General features: G+C 37.7%; 1 protein-coding gene and 2 pseudogenes across 1 annotated transcript; 1 reads left to right on the top strand and 2 right to left on the bottom strand.

Annotated features, from left to right (window-relative positions):
- Positions 1–443: 443 nt before the first annotated feature.
- Positions 444–2,693, bottom strand: LOC119192810 (annotated as a pseudogene).
- A 2,526-nt stretch (positions 2,694–5,219) lies between these two features.
- LOC115455546 (probable asparagine--tRNA ligase, mitochondrial) lies at positions 5,220–7,398 on the top strand. The gene is given in 4 exon segments (XM_030184171.2): positions 5,220–5,450; positions 5,526–5,949; positions 5,952–6,529; positions 6,794–7,398. Coding segments are annotated over 4 exon segments (1,386 nt in total). The 5' UTR covers positions 5,220–5,324; the 3' UTR covers positions 7,052–7,398.
- A 16-nt stretch (positions 7,399–7,414) lies between these two features.
- Positions 7,415–14,861, bottom strand: LOC119192809 (annotated as a pseudogene).
- Between the last annotated feature and the right edge of the window lie 84 nt (positions 14,862–14,945).

Below are 14,945 nucleotides of genomic sequence, written 5' to 3'. Positions count from 1 at the left end.
ACCCACACCTTGCTAACGGTATGTCCGTCCCAAATGACATCATGAACAAAAACTATCACCGTAGAAGACACAAATCCATTATCCAATCAATCATAAAACCTAATAGTGGCGTCCTCGCGTTAGCAGCTTTGGGTCATGCATTTTCAATTTAGACTAACCGTAACACCCGTATCAAAAGCATAAGGGTTTTTAGTATCTATTTTAAATTTATATACTCAGACAAACACACTTACACTTGTATCTGGCCCTCAGTTAACAGCAAAAAGCAATAAACGATCTCATCTCTCTCATATCTCCAGATCGATCGTAAAATTGTACCAATCAGAATGACATGCTTCCACATAAACCGAATTGTTTATTATAGGGATCGATCCAAAGATAACAATTGAGATCGTTCATTCACTTAGCTGTTATATTTGAAATATTAATTTGGAAAAGGATACAAATTAGGCGCAACGTTCATGAATATGAGCGAATAGAAGAGGTAATGCGCGCTGTCCTCCAAGAAGAACCTGGCGAGAAACTCCCGCGAGAGCTCTCGCTCGCCGGGATGCGCTGGTGAAGCCTCAGCGCCGAGGTCGCCGCGTTGGCGAGCAGCGCCTTGTGGAACGCTGATACTGGGCTGTGGACAAATGTTAGGTAAGATTGTGATTATGACCAATAGTTTGGTCGTCAAGCTATGGTGATGCAACTGTTTTTATTTGTTTTATATTGCATTGAATGCCGAGACGAGCTTGCTGTTTGACTGATGAAAAGCGATACGACCGCCCATAAACAAAGAAGCACCATCCAGCAACTTGAATCACAAAGTATTGTTTGGTATTCCACTGCGCTCGCCATCCTGAGATAGGTCTTAATATATCCAGCAGTTACACTGTTTACAATGTTGTTTAAACTGGAATACAATAGTGACTACACATTGCTGCTTGGCGGCAGAAATAGACATTGCGGTGGTCTACCCAGGCGAACCCTCACATATGAGAAACCTACCATAGGCACTTGTCCCACCGCCTACGATGAACGATCAGCGAGTAGAACTAGAAACGAGTTAGCGAGCTTCGAGAAGCATAAAGTTCTAATAGTTTTGTCGCTAGGCTATAGCGAATGTACGAGTGCGAGATGACATTACTCGCACTGGTGGAGACAGGGCGCCGAGTGTTCTAACCGCCAAGCAAGCATCTGTCTGCGAGTAAGTATTATCATTTATGAGGCGTGTCGCTGCGACAAATTAGCGGGGGGTATACTCGCTATATGGCGTACTTAAGGCGGTCCCACGGGTAAACGGCCTTGAACATTTGTTTCACACATTTTCGGGCGCACGAGTTACTACAAGAATATGCAAAGATTTACAAAAAAATTATATTAAAAAAGATTTTTGGTCTTTTTGAAAATTTTACAAAACATTCCTTTTTAATAGTCTAATAATGTTGGTTGATTATGAAAATGTGTAATTTAGAATATCAACAATTTTAATGGCATGTTTATTGTTAAATTAATGATTGAATATCCACGTAATAAACATTTGAAACTTTAAATAAGTTAAGACAACATGTTATTGGAATATGATGGTTCTTTTTTTCTATGTTTTATAAATTTCGAGTAGATAGCTTCTGAAAATACGGTGCGCAGGTTCGCTGGGGAGCACTTTAGATAAAAACTTCATAAAGGTATATGGTACTTGAAAACACTGATATCTCTATACAGTAGCCGTTGTCGACGAGATTGACATTTAAAATGAATATAAAGATAGTTCTTAGTACCTCTTCATAGCGAGTAATTAATGTATTTATGAATATATTTATGTATCCCTCGTAAGAAGTTAACAATAACAGTACTTTTTTTTTCATAGAAGGAAAGGAAACAACATTCTCATGTCACCCACAATCCTATAAATACACAGATTAATCGCCCTGCAAGGTAAATGATTTTCGCAGAATAATATGCTAAATACCTCCTCAAACATTCTTAACACATTGATTTACAATACAACCAAAAACGAGACATAAACCTGCTACTTATTAAGGTCAATTATTGAATGTCATATCAATATCTGACTATTGATATTAAATATCAGTGTATCTCAAAGCAGAGTATGCTAAAAAGGCAGATGAGGTGTTATTCCTTCCTCAGGGCTTTGCCCCAGTTAAAGATTTTGTGTAATAAAAGTAGCTAAAATAAAATACATATTGCCTAAGTTACCTATGGAGAGTATAGCTTTGTATTTGTGTAATAATTGTAAATTTGGTTCTGTATTTCAAAAGGAAGTCTAATAATATTACTTATTTAATTAATAAAATAGTGTAGATCTAAAAATGTTGACTTCACAGTTGACACAGATTTTAAGGTCAAATAACACAAATCATTTCAACTTGCTGACAGTAGCTGAAATTTTTCTAAAGTATGTATATTATTTATCTAGTCAGATATCTTACTCATTACAATTGAAAAAAATAATCACATTTAACCATCTTTATAAAGGAGTTCACTCAAATTAAATTTTTATTGCATACAAATCACAATATCATTGCACTTACTTATTGAATATGGGCAGGACATATCCAACGGTGAAGAGCACAGTGAGCACACGGATGGCCCAGAGAGCGACATCCACCTTGTTCGCCACCACGTGCGCCTTCAACGCCGGGATGCCTTTTGGGGCCTGTATCTCCAGCTTGTGGGTTTTGGTCTGCCATTGTTCTGTAAATAAATTATAGATACAGGCTAAAGGTAAAGAATGAGTTTTAGTTTATGAATAGGGTTGATGAGACGCTCAGAACAGATACAAATTGTAGTCACATAATTTATATTCTTACATGGAAATTACAAGGGGGACATAATAAGACAAAAAAATATCATTCATAAAAAACAAAAATACAGTAAAAACCGGATATAACGACTCCGGTTATAGCGACGCATCGGTTATAACGACTAAATAGTAAAGTCCCTTTAAATAAGTGCATATAAAAATAGTATCGTTTATAATGACTATCAGATATAGCGTCCTGATTCGATGTCGCTATAACCGGTTTTCACTGTAATTGAATTACAACTTTCCTAATTTCTGTATAATCAATATGATAAATTTGTGTCCTATTATTATTACTGTATGAATGATTGCATTATCTAATTAAGTGTGGAATTCTTGACACTTATTTAAAAATAACGACTGATCTACACTAGTTACCTTCACATTTTAATAGTGATAGAATAGTAAGAGATCCCAAACATTGTGATATACACAACCAATATCATTTATTAGTGCAACATGTCTGTTAGCAACACAATCATTGGATGAGTGACCAAAAAACTAACTTAATAAAACATTTAAAAGACATCAAAAGATAAAAAAATGCATTCAGACAGCAGGTATTTATAATACATTTGTCCATTTAATATGCTTTGTAACAACTGACTCATATATGTGACTATATTTCGATGCAATAAATGACAAAGGTCAACATTGTTACATTAATATACCAAGATTCATTTTAACAAAGATATATCAAACATGTGTGACACATAACAATTGATCACCCATAATACCAGCAATCCTAATATTATGTTCACCTTCATAAGATCACTATAAAACAAAAAATAGGCACATAAATCTTAAGTCTTAAAAAGTAAACAAAAAGCAAAATCATAGAGATGTTGCACATTTATAAACATATTTAAGATTTAAGTTTCCTTCTAAATTTAGTACACACACACTCTAGCCCTTTGTCCCCAAAGGGCTAGGCAGAAGCATAATTGATGCCTCCACCTTCCGCTGTGTATTTCTGTCTCATGATATGATAGGGACGAGCTTGTTGTCATATTGGACAAAATGCAAGACAATGTTCTAGTACTGAGTAGAAAATCCCAATATCACTTTGGGTTAAATAATGTCTCTAACTTTAGTATTTTTACAATAAAGTTGTGTTTCACACTTAACATTTTTCCTCATTCACTAACACAATTCATTCTATATATTCTGTACCTACAGTTTCCAACAAGGCCATGGATATGTATGTTAATTAACCATTAATTATAATTATGGGAGAGTATTATTATCAGATGCTTTTATATTATTATTATTACATTTTCTTTACGCTCTCAAAGTAAATGAAATTTGTTCTTCTTAGAGAGTGAAAGTGACAACTACTAATATGCTTTTGTATTGTAATGGATAGTGTAGAAATTTATTATTCATATTAAAAATAACAATAATAAATTTGATTGAACTACAATAGTTATTTTTGATCCAAAATTGGTTAGTTTTAATGAAATGAATGATTATATAGATGAGATGTAAAAGCAAGATATCAGCAGTTATAGCTTTGTTTCATTATCCTGTATATTTTTGGCTACAAAGATAAATTTTCTGTATGAAATCTTCAGAATACATACTAATTCATTATTTTATGTTAAACAAGGAAATGTAGGCTTAGAGCCCGCTAGACTGTATTCAACAAAAAAAATCCAATAAAGTTCTTATCAGATAACAAAATTGATAATTTTTTTGTGTTGTCAGTAATCCATCCATGGCATTTAGGTTAATTGTACTAAAATTTTAAGCAGTTACCGCCCATAGTTAAAACGCGGTAGAAAGTGCAATAAGTTCTCTCATAAAAACCTATGAAGTAGATCAGTAGGCCATGGAGATCATTTTGACAAAGATCATAAAAAGTTGCTTATACAGAAGTTATTATTCACGTCCAAATTATATAAAATCCTATGTAAATACGAGTAAAGCGTACAAATCAAGGACATAGATACTTGTTAGACGAGTTTTGTCATCAATGATTGACGAAATTTAACATATCAACCAACTTTAATAGGATAATTTTTTTGTTCATATCATCTAGAGTTTATTTTTTTTTATGTTATAAAAGTACTTACTTTCGCAATTAATTGATTACAACACAATATTTAATTAAATAATAAATTAATTACACAAAATATATTCACAAATCACAACGCAGCGAATCGAACATGCATGATATGCCGATTGCCGAATGACATTTGACACATTTAAAAAACTTGCCAGCCATGCACACGTAATGTTGGGAAAACCGGTAAATTCACCGCACAAATAATTGCGTTCCATTCTTGTCATTTATAAATATATTTTTCAACCCACGGAAATTTTGAACGTATCTATTAGTACTTATGACATGGCAGCATGGTCTCTGACCTTAGCCGGTTCCCTGAGGAACGAAAGTAAAAAAAAAAAAAAGTATCTATTAGTTTGACAATTCACAGCTGTTGATTTGTTGTTTAGAGAATAAAAATTAAGTTACTTAAATAAAGTTACTAAATAGGAAGGAAATATATTAAAAATCATGTTCAATAACATTGTGGCTAATAAATTGAAGTATTTCTTTAATTTCAAAGATGTTTATAGAAAGTACAGTCCAATTTCTGCAGTTTTTGAGAAGGTTAACGTTGGTGAAGTAGCCGAAGTGAAGGTATTAATTTTAATAAAATAAATACTTATTTTCTGTATAAAACACGTTAATATGTCTGTTATATGAAATTTACAGGGTTGGGTGAAGAATTTAAGAGTACAAAAAGAACTTGTATTTGCCGATGTAAGCGATGGTTCATGTGCAAAGAAGCTACAGATTGTGATACCGAAAAATTTGAAACCGGATTCTCTCACTTACGGTTCCTCCGTTCATATAACCGGGAAATTAACAAAAAGCCCGCGAGGACAGTTAGAACTAGTTGCAGACAATGTCAATGTCCTGGGAAGTTGTGTTGTACTGGACGGCTATCCCTTTAACCCTCGAACAACGCATCCACCCGACTACACTAGACAGTACCTGCACTTACGGTCACGCACTAACTACATATCGGCCATACTGAGAGTCCGCAGCTCACTCACAAAGCACATAAGTGATTATTTTGCTGCTAACAACTACTTAAACATACACACACCAATACTCACATCAAATGATTGTGAAGGGGCGGTGAAGTGTTTAAAGTGCAGCCTGAAAACGAGGAGACAATAAAAGCCATGATGCAAGAGGGGCGAGACAAGGATACAGTATATTTTGGTACAAAAACATTTTTGACTGTCAGTGGTCAGTTACATCTGGAAGCAATTTGTAGAAGTATGGGTAATGTGTACACACTAGGGCCAACATTTCGAGCTGAGAATTCTAGATCTAGGCTACATTTGTCTGAGTTCTATATGTTGGAAGCTGAAGTAGCATTTTGCCACACTTTAGAACAGTTACAAGCAGTTATTGAGGGTTTATTACAATATGTTTTTATTCAAACATGGAATTCCAATGAAGCAGATTTGATTTTAATAGATAAAGGGAATAAACCTCCGCCTTGGTTGGAACAAAAATTTGTAACACTGACTTATGATGAAGCAAAAATTGTTTTACAAAAGAAAGGCATGACCGTCATTGATGATATAAATAAAGAACAGGAGTTGATGCTGGTTGAGTATTGTAAGGCTCCAGTATTTGTGACAAGATGGCCGAAAGACATGAAGTCATTTTATATGAAGGAATGTGTTGATGATAATACAAAGGTAAATGTTCTGACACAATTGAAAACATAGGGTCCAATTTAGGAACCACTGATGAGTGACAATTGTTGAATATGAATAAATGGTAATACTTCCATTAAAGAAAAAAAATTATATCTGTGTATATCAAAACACTCACTTAGATTACTTCTAAGCTCCCTAGAAAACTGCTTATCATGTATTTTTTACACAATTTGTTTTTCACCCAGTACTAGCCTTGTCATCTTCCTTCCCTATAAGTTATTAAATCAAATAATTAATTTCTAGGTGGATGCCCTGGACCTCCTCACGCCAATCACAGGTGAAGTAGTTGGAGGAAGTCTCCGTGAAGACAATTACGAGAGATTAAAATCAAAACTACCCTCAGAAAGGCTGAACTGGTATTTAGATTTACGGAAGTTCGGTAACATACCCACTGGAGGCTTTGGTTTAGGCCTTGAGAGGTTATTACAAGTGTTGTGTGGAGTTAGTAATATAAAAGATACCCTGCCTTTCCCACGATGGCCTCACAATTGTGATATGTGAAAAATGTTTTATTTAATCTGTAGTAGATATGGTATTACTTTTTCTATTGATTTGGAAAATTGGTGCGTTAACAGCGATTGTCTCTGGTAAAATATTAATGCCACTCGTGAGTAAGTTTTGGCTGGTTATAAAGACTGGCGCTAATGTAAAATGATTGTATTGATCAGCACAAAGAAAATACACCAATGTTGTTTATGCACACTTATGTTTATTCTATTGTAAAAAAAATCCAAATTCCTACTAGTCAATTGACGAAAAACCATGATTGTATAACTTTGTGATCATATATTATGTGTAGTGATTTATGTATATTATTTATCATGTATAATAGTGTAGTGTAAAAGGAAATAAAAAAGTCTTTTATCATCATTGTAAACTTTTATTTACAATTATAAAAACTAAACAAACCATTGTGATTCTGGCACTTAACTAGAATGTGAAAGGAAATTATTGATTAAAAAACAAAAAAAAACGAATATTTTTGTATTTTTTATACCACTATTTGCCAATATCACCAAACACAACCAATTAAATTATTACATTCTTCTAATGTATTTAGTCGAAAGCATTTGACGACAATATTGAAAAAGGACATTGGTAATACCAAACATAAAACTACTTATCGGAGCAATACATTTTATAACATTAACAAATTATACATAAAACCTAACTTATACATCATCTTAAAAAAAGTAAATTCTCAATTATTATGTTATTTAAAACTACAGATACATCATTGCCTAATACCTGAGGACCGTTACGACGCCAAATCTGAAAATAGCACGATAATAATCATACTATTCGATTTTAATAGACAATGTACGCATTCCAGTGAGGTCCATAGACATTTTTACACATAATGCCTTAATAAATCACTAAACCGAAGTCCTTAGAGATTCTACACTAATCAGTGATGTGACAGCACTCGATGTCTCATACTATTATACATTATATACAATTAATTTACAACGCTAATATACAAAAAATACGCACAAAATAAACAAAACGCAAATTCGCTGTTAATTAAACTTAACTTTAATATCACATTTTGTTAAATATATTGTGGTGGAGAGCGATACATAGTAACTTTTTAGTTTCGTTTAGCACTATGTTCTACATAATTTTATAATCACTAACAATTTCATATGCAAGACACTTACAAATATTTATATTTTTTAAGTAGTATTTTTTTATTTAATTTTCAACCTCATGTGCTACTTTCCATATTGCTTTATTCACTTGAATGATGAGATGAGTATGGCGCTCATTGTACACAGTTGAAATGCCAACTCTGGCATCTAAAATACAAGGCATGGATGGCACTACACTTTTCTCGTCACCCAAACATACACATTGAGTCTCATAGTAATTGGAAGCTATTAAAAGTAACTTAATTAATTGCAAATAATAGGTGTGATAGTTAACAAAATCATTACTTAGAATTACGCTTTTGTTTTAGCCATAAATGTGAATCAACATAAAATTTTCTATGGGAGGTATAATAATTACACCATCTTCGGAGCTCACGCATCGGTTTCATGTTAACACAAGGCTTTCGCGACTTATCAACCCGCTTCAGCTCGAGGTTTGCAAACCAATCCGGGAACTATGAGCTGTTGTGATTGGTCTAGTAATAGAACATTTAAATAGAAAATGAATAATTATAATCAATAAATCATCAAAATTGAAGAGCTGGTGATAATTCTGATAAATTAATTTATACAAAAATAAATAATTAAATTCAGTGAGACTAAAAAAAGCAACAACCCTGAATTTGAAAAAAAAATACACTTCCACCACTGTTTAGATTGGAAACTTCCATCAAGCATGAGCACATTTGCAGGTACAACAAACCACACAAGAATTTTCTAGAATACTTATTGAAATTGATACCAATCCACTTAAATCGGAACTCTACATAATAGAACACAACCCTGATAACTCATTGCCTCGTTGCACCGCGGCTGCTTGCTGAAATGTATTCCTTCTAACGCAGGTTTTAGTTTATATTCCAACTCGGGTTCTTCTCCTGGTGGGAGCGGTTCGTCATCCGCGCTAATATCTTCGAGGCTTTTGTCATCATTATTGGCAATGAAGGACGGGATGGATTTGGAGATGTTTATCCGTATCCCGCCGAGGGGGAGAGTGGTGTCCGTCGCGGGCTCAGAGTCGAATTGAACGTTACCGTCGATGGACGAGAGAACCGTGGTATGTGGCACGTCAACGCTCGGCTGAATTATATTTTCCTGTGATGTTGTTGTTATTATTGGCTCGTCATCTGTGAGAAAATTACAATTGAGAAAATATGTTTTGTAGAAGATGAAAAAAGACATTGAGATTTTTGTAAACCATAATTTGACTCAAATAGAGTACACCAATTTCGAGGAATAATATGCAGCATTTAATAATGAGCTTTTATATAGACAGCAGGGTTTTTTGAGGTGAGAAATGTTCCAAGTAACCTACAGACGAGACTTGGCAACCCCACTGGACTAACATCATACTCCAAACCTCCCTAGTACCTACACATTTGTCCAACAAAGTAGGCATACCGCATAGTAAACAAGGGAACCTTATTGAACAGGGCCCTTCACCTACCCCAGAATACTGTTAAGTAAAAAAAGAGTAATTTTAAATCTGACCCACAATAACTATATCGTCATCACCTAGTAAGACAACGTAGCAGAATTAAATAATAGTTACCGGGATCGATGGGTTCCTGCTTGATCCTGACTTTGGAAAAGTCTATCTCTGCGCGCCGGTCGCGCTCGGCGCGGGAGGCGGCGGTCTCGTCGTCGGTGTCGGCGTCGTCTTCCACCACCACTTGTTCTATCGGCTCCGCCTTCAGCACCACGTCGTCTTCATCGCCCTCGTCAATCTAATACATTAAAGCATTGAATTACTTTGACTCCATTCATAGAACCCGAATCATCAATAAGAATGTCAAACTTTACACTGATTGGTTCACTTTCAATATCGACCTGTAGATCATTTTCCATACCATTGGGATTAATTATATTCGAAATCGGTCATAATTATTTAAAGGTTATTTTGTCATCGGCCACAGTATTAAGTCCACAAAAACTCCCCTTTCCCGACAAGCAATCCTCTTTGTAAATCCCCCAATTCGTATCAAATAACCCATGGGTAAACATCAACCTAAAACCCTGAAAAATCTTATAACCACAATAATATTCTTCAATTAACAAATTTGAATTTGTCAAAAAGACAGAGCATAGCGTGAACATAACTCACCTCCACCGGCTCCGAACACTTCCGGTTCCATCTGCTCAATTACTTCCACAACGGACTCGTTGTCAGACTGGTCGAGCGTCTCGTCCACATCCTTGATCTCGATCGCTTCCTCCTCCTCTATTTTATCAACTACTGCCATTTCATCCTCTTGTTTCGGCTCTTCTTTTGTTAGTGAAGCCTGAAAAAAAATGTAAATGAGAAATGCTCGTCACGGTTGATTAGTTGATTTGAGTTTTTAAAAAGGAATATATTAGTAGTCTGCGTTAATAGGAAAAAAATGTAAAACTTTTTTTATTAATATTGAGAAATGAATGAATATAATATTTTTTAGTATTATCGTGTATATGTGTGCGTACCTTGTAGTCGTCGAGACAGAGCGGATGGTAGTTGTCGCCGTTGTGGCGGACGGAGTTGCGCAGATGCCACTCCTCCTTGTCCTCGTTGTAGAACTGGTGGAAGGCGTCGCCGCAGAGCGCGCAGTGGTGCGGCGCGGGCGCGCCGGCCGCCACGCTGGGTGCGTCCGCGCACGCGCCGGCCGCCGCGCCCGCCAGCGCCGCCGCGCCCGCGCCGCCCGCGCCCGCCGCGCTCTCCTCCGCGCCGCCCTCCGCCATGCCGCTCTCGAACCAATTCTTTTCTGTAACAATATCATTACACCCCAGTTAGCCGGAGCTGTTGTCTTGCCTGATACGTGCAGGCGGTTTCGGAGGAAGTGCCAGTCAGTACAATAAGATGATGTGAGTTACTCTCTCGTCCAGCTCCTCGAGCTCCTCGTACTGCAGCCAGTCGGAGAGGTCGTAGTGCCAGTGGCGGCTGTGGGCGCGGCGCGCGGAGTCCCGCTCGCGGCGGTTCTGGCGGAAGTGCCAGTCGAGGTGCTGCGAGTAGCGCACGGTGTGCTCGGGCGGGAAGCGCCGCAGCCCGAGCACTGCATGCCGCCGTACAGCTTGCTCACTATGCCCGGCTGCTTACTGGAACCATAAACAACATTCTAATGGTAACTATAGACGTTCAAATTTTATTGACATTTCTATTTTCCAATATACTCAAATATGTACATTTTATGAAACTAAATCTAAAATTATGAGACCCGTATTTTTCTTTCTTAAAAATTCAGATATTCTCATTCATGATTTTCACTTTGAATTTTGTTTTATTCTAAAACGACGTAAGCTCCAAATGACGTCATACATACGGCTCAAGACGTAATGACCTTTGCTTTGCAGTAAAAAAGAAGTGACGTGTCAGATATTTTTCTCTCTCTCTCTCTCTTGGAAAGTGGCAGTATTTACGTACCTATTTATAATATTGACCTTTGTCATTGATAAATGTCGGTGTTTTAGTTTTTTTTTTAAATAAATAGCAAGGTGGACCAAAGAACTATTTCATTCAACCATATGTATGACTTCAAGCATTTTTCGGTTTTTAATTGTTTTCTTCGAAATTAAGTGTTGAAAAAAAATCATAATTGAACTCAGAGTAGAAAAATTAAGAAACGGTATCGTTGTTATAGGTACATTTAGATTTTATAATGTTGTCAATTATCGTAATTATTCGTAATCATCGAATGTTTTATTCAAAATTTCAGAAAAAATCGTTTCCAATTGCATAATTTGCTGAAAAATCGCATTATTTTTGACTGTTCTTTTTATTTCAGATCATATTGGTTATTGAATATCTTTAACAAATAATTCACGAGATTAGCATATCATTTATGTAATTGTAAACGACATTAAACCCAAAAACAAAGCCAGACAGCAATATTAAGACATGAGATATCGTCTCAAAGTCCTTTCAAGCGAAATATGACAGAACATGCCCATAGCAAGAGATACATCGTTGTAACTGAAATTCAACAACGTATTGCTTGTTTTAAAATCGAGTTACGGACTAGCCTTGTATTATAATGAAAAGAGAATTAAACAAAAATACTTACACTCTCAAAGTCTCAGGCTTCAACATATCAACCTTGTGTATAACACTCTTGTCATCCTTCGGCTTTACTTTCTCTTCTGCCTTGAGATCTGGCTTCTCCTCTTTCTCCTTCTCAGCTGGCATCTGCACGATGCCAGTCGCCAGCAACTTGGCAAATAGATCATTCACGTTAATGTTACCAAGTATCGGCACGGTTGTACTAGGCGGATTCTTGTCGACGGGCGTCTCCAAGCCTGGTATGTTATCGGTCTTGACAAACAGTGGTTCTGCCAGACTGTACTCGGAGCCTGACGCCGGCGCTATCGAAGATGGCATCACGCTGGCTAACATGTCTAAACCTAGTAGAATAAAATTTAAATGATTATAGAGCTATAGGTAAAATTGAGGTTGAATATTGGTATGAAAAACAAGTGTGGCATCATCTTATACTAGTTGCTTTAAACTAAGGGAGATTTTGATATGTATTTTAAGATTCTTAGGTCATGATACCTATCAGGTCTATGAGTCATAGATTGCAGATAATAGTGCATCTAAATTTTATATCATAACGATATTGCGAAGAAAGCTCAAATTCAAAAAGTTTCAATTTTAATATAGCTAACCTTGGTTCTCATTAGTGATATCGGGACTGGGGGTCTTGGCGGGTCGCGCCTCTTCTTCCTCGGGACTCGTCGATTCCGGTTCCTTTGCCTCCTGAGGCGGCTGGCTGATCGGCTTCGCGATAGGCACCGATGCACCCTCCATGTTGGCTATCTGCACCAACCCAGGCTTTATGTTCCTAGGCAGCGCCGAGAACCTTATGAAATACTTCTCGTTTCCAATAGTTAGAGGTTTAGGTAAGTCACCAAATTCAACCTTGAACGGTTGTTCATTTATTAAAACTGTTTTCAATGAATCAACAAATCTAATTGTAAAACTGTCCGTTTATTGTAAACTTTTGTACTTTAGCATCTAAGTATACAGGGCACATTTGCGTGGCGTTGACGATGAGGTTTATTTTGCCGGCGACCAGGTCGGTGCGCTTGGTCTTGCCGATGTGGACCTGCGGCACGGGGCCCTCGAGGTGCACGAGCCGCGGCTTGCCGTCGATCAGCACGCCCAGCGGCTGTCCGCCGAAGAAACACTCGAACCATCTGCCGTTGATGAACAACTCTCTCGTCGGCGCACCGAACTTGATGTCGAACACTTGATCATCGATCTCGATCTGTTTGTAATCCTCGTTGAACGTCAGCACTACAGAGTCCTTGTTGTCGAACGTGATCCGCCTGCAGCCGGGGAAAAATTTAATCTCTAGGGTCGTCCCAGTCCATCATTATTATAGCGGTGTCGCCATAAAACCTGATTTCACGCGGCACATTGTCAATTTGTATCGTCTTAACGGGGTCTTGGTGAATGTAATCTAGGATTTTGTAATCAGTCGGCGGGATAACAAAACCAGGTGCGCCGAGTGGTGGCGGCGACTCGTTCCTCACGTACGGCTGCAGCGGACACTCACTCTGGCACATACCCATTATAGGAGTCGGCAAGGGAAGCGGCAACCGCGGGTCGAACCCGGGCCGCGGCATTCTTTTGTCAAACTTCGCTCTGAAGAACGGTGGCGCGGGGCCCCGGAACCTTCTTGGTACATATTCCTCCGTTCTTGGCCTGGGCTGACCTCTAACTCGCACCATAGGTTGGTACCCGGCAAACATGGGCATCATGGGGGCAGTGGTAATAAACCCTTCGACTTATGCCCGTCTGGACCATCCATTGAAATCATAGAATTAATTCTCATGTCGGAGTCTTGGAGGTACCCTTGGCTGTCTGGTGGTGTGTCCATAAACACAGCTGGATTGATTCTCTCGTCAATATCGCCGAAGTTATTCCTCTCGTTCGGCGAGGACCTGGGCGATGGGATCTTGTGATTCTCTTCGTCTATATGTGCCTTGAGTTTTCTCTTGGACTGTTCAAGGACTCCCTCTGTTTGGCCTCCTTCAATTTGAGCTTCTCATTCAGTTGCAACACTTGGTACATTAGAGTATTGTACTGGTTCTTGTCGAGTTGACCGTCAGTGAACTGCTCCTTGGCCTGTGACATGATAATGGATATTGTCTTCTTGTGGTCTTCCGCGTCGAACTCCTCGCCGTTTTCGTTCCTGAGGTCTGTGTCTTCGGAGCTAAGTGTGCGGCGTCTTTCTTTCTCAATACCTGTAAATAAAATAGGTGCATATGTTAAAAAAGATCTACCATTGCATTTGGTTACATCACATATTTTTTTAATATTATGAGCATGTACTTACTTGGTGACTTACTGAACAGCAGTGGCCTGCCGAGTCTGTCTTTGCCCTTCGTCGCCTCAGCCAACTTCGCCCGCACCAAGTCCAGCTTCGACATGGACTTCCTAGCGTCTGACTTGTCTTTCTCCTTCACTTCGTTCCAGTCTTTCTGCTTGGGCGAGTTCCTAGGAGAGTGCATGTCAACGTCCTTATCTTCTTTCCTCTCAGGCGAGTCGGTCATGGAGGGAGGTGGTGGAGCGGTGGCCACTTCATCCACTTGAGGCAGTTGACGAAGATCGACGTCCTCGTTTCCAAATAAACTGTAAGGAAAAATCGTTTGACTGGTGATAAGATATAGACATTTTTTTAAATCTCAAAGATATGACGTAACAAGATTAAGTGGATGCATAGCTGATCTCTGAATTAAAAGTTAGTAATGTTGCAAATGAAGACAGA

This window comes from Manduca sexta, unplaced genomic scaffold, assembly GCF_014839805.1.
Source record: "Manduca sexta isolate Smith_Timp_Sample1 unplaced genomic scaffold, JHU_Msex_v1.0 HiC_scaffold_3211, whole genome shotgun sequence".
NCBI lineage: Eukaryota > Metazoa > Arthropoda > Insecta > Lepidoptera > Sphingidae > Manduca > Manduca sexta.
The sequence above is the reverse complement of the archived record's forward strand: the minus strand, read 5'-3'. Positions and strand labels throughout refer to the sequence as shown.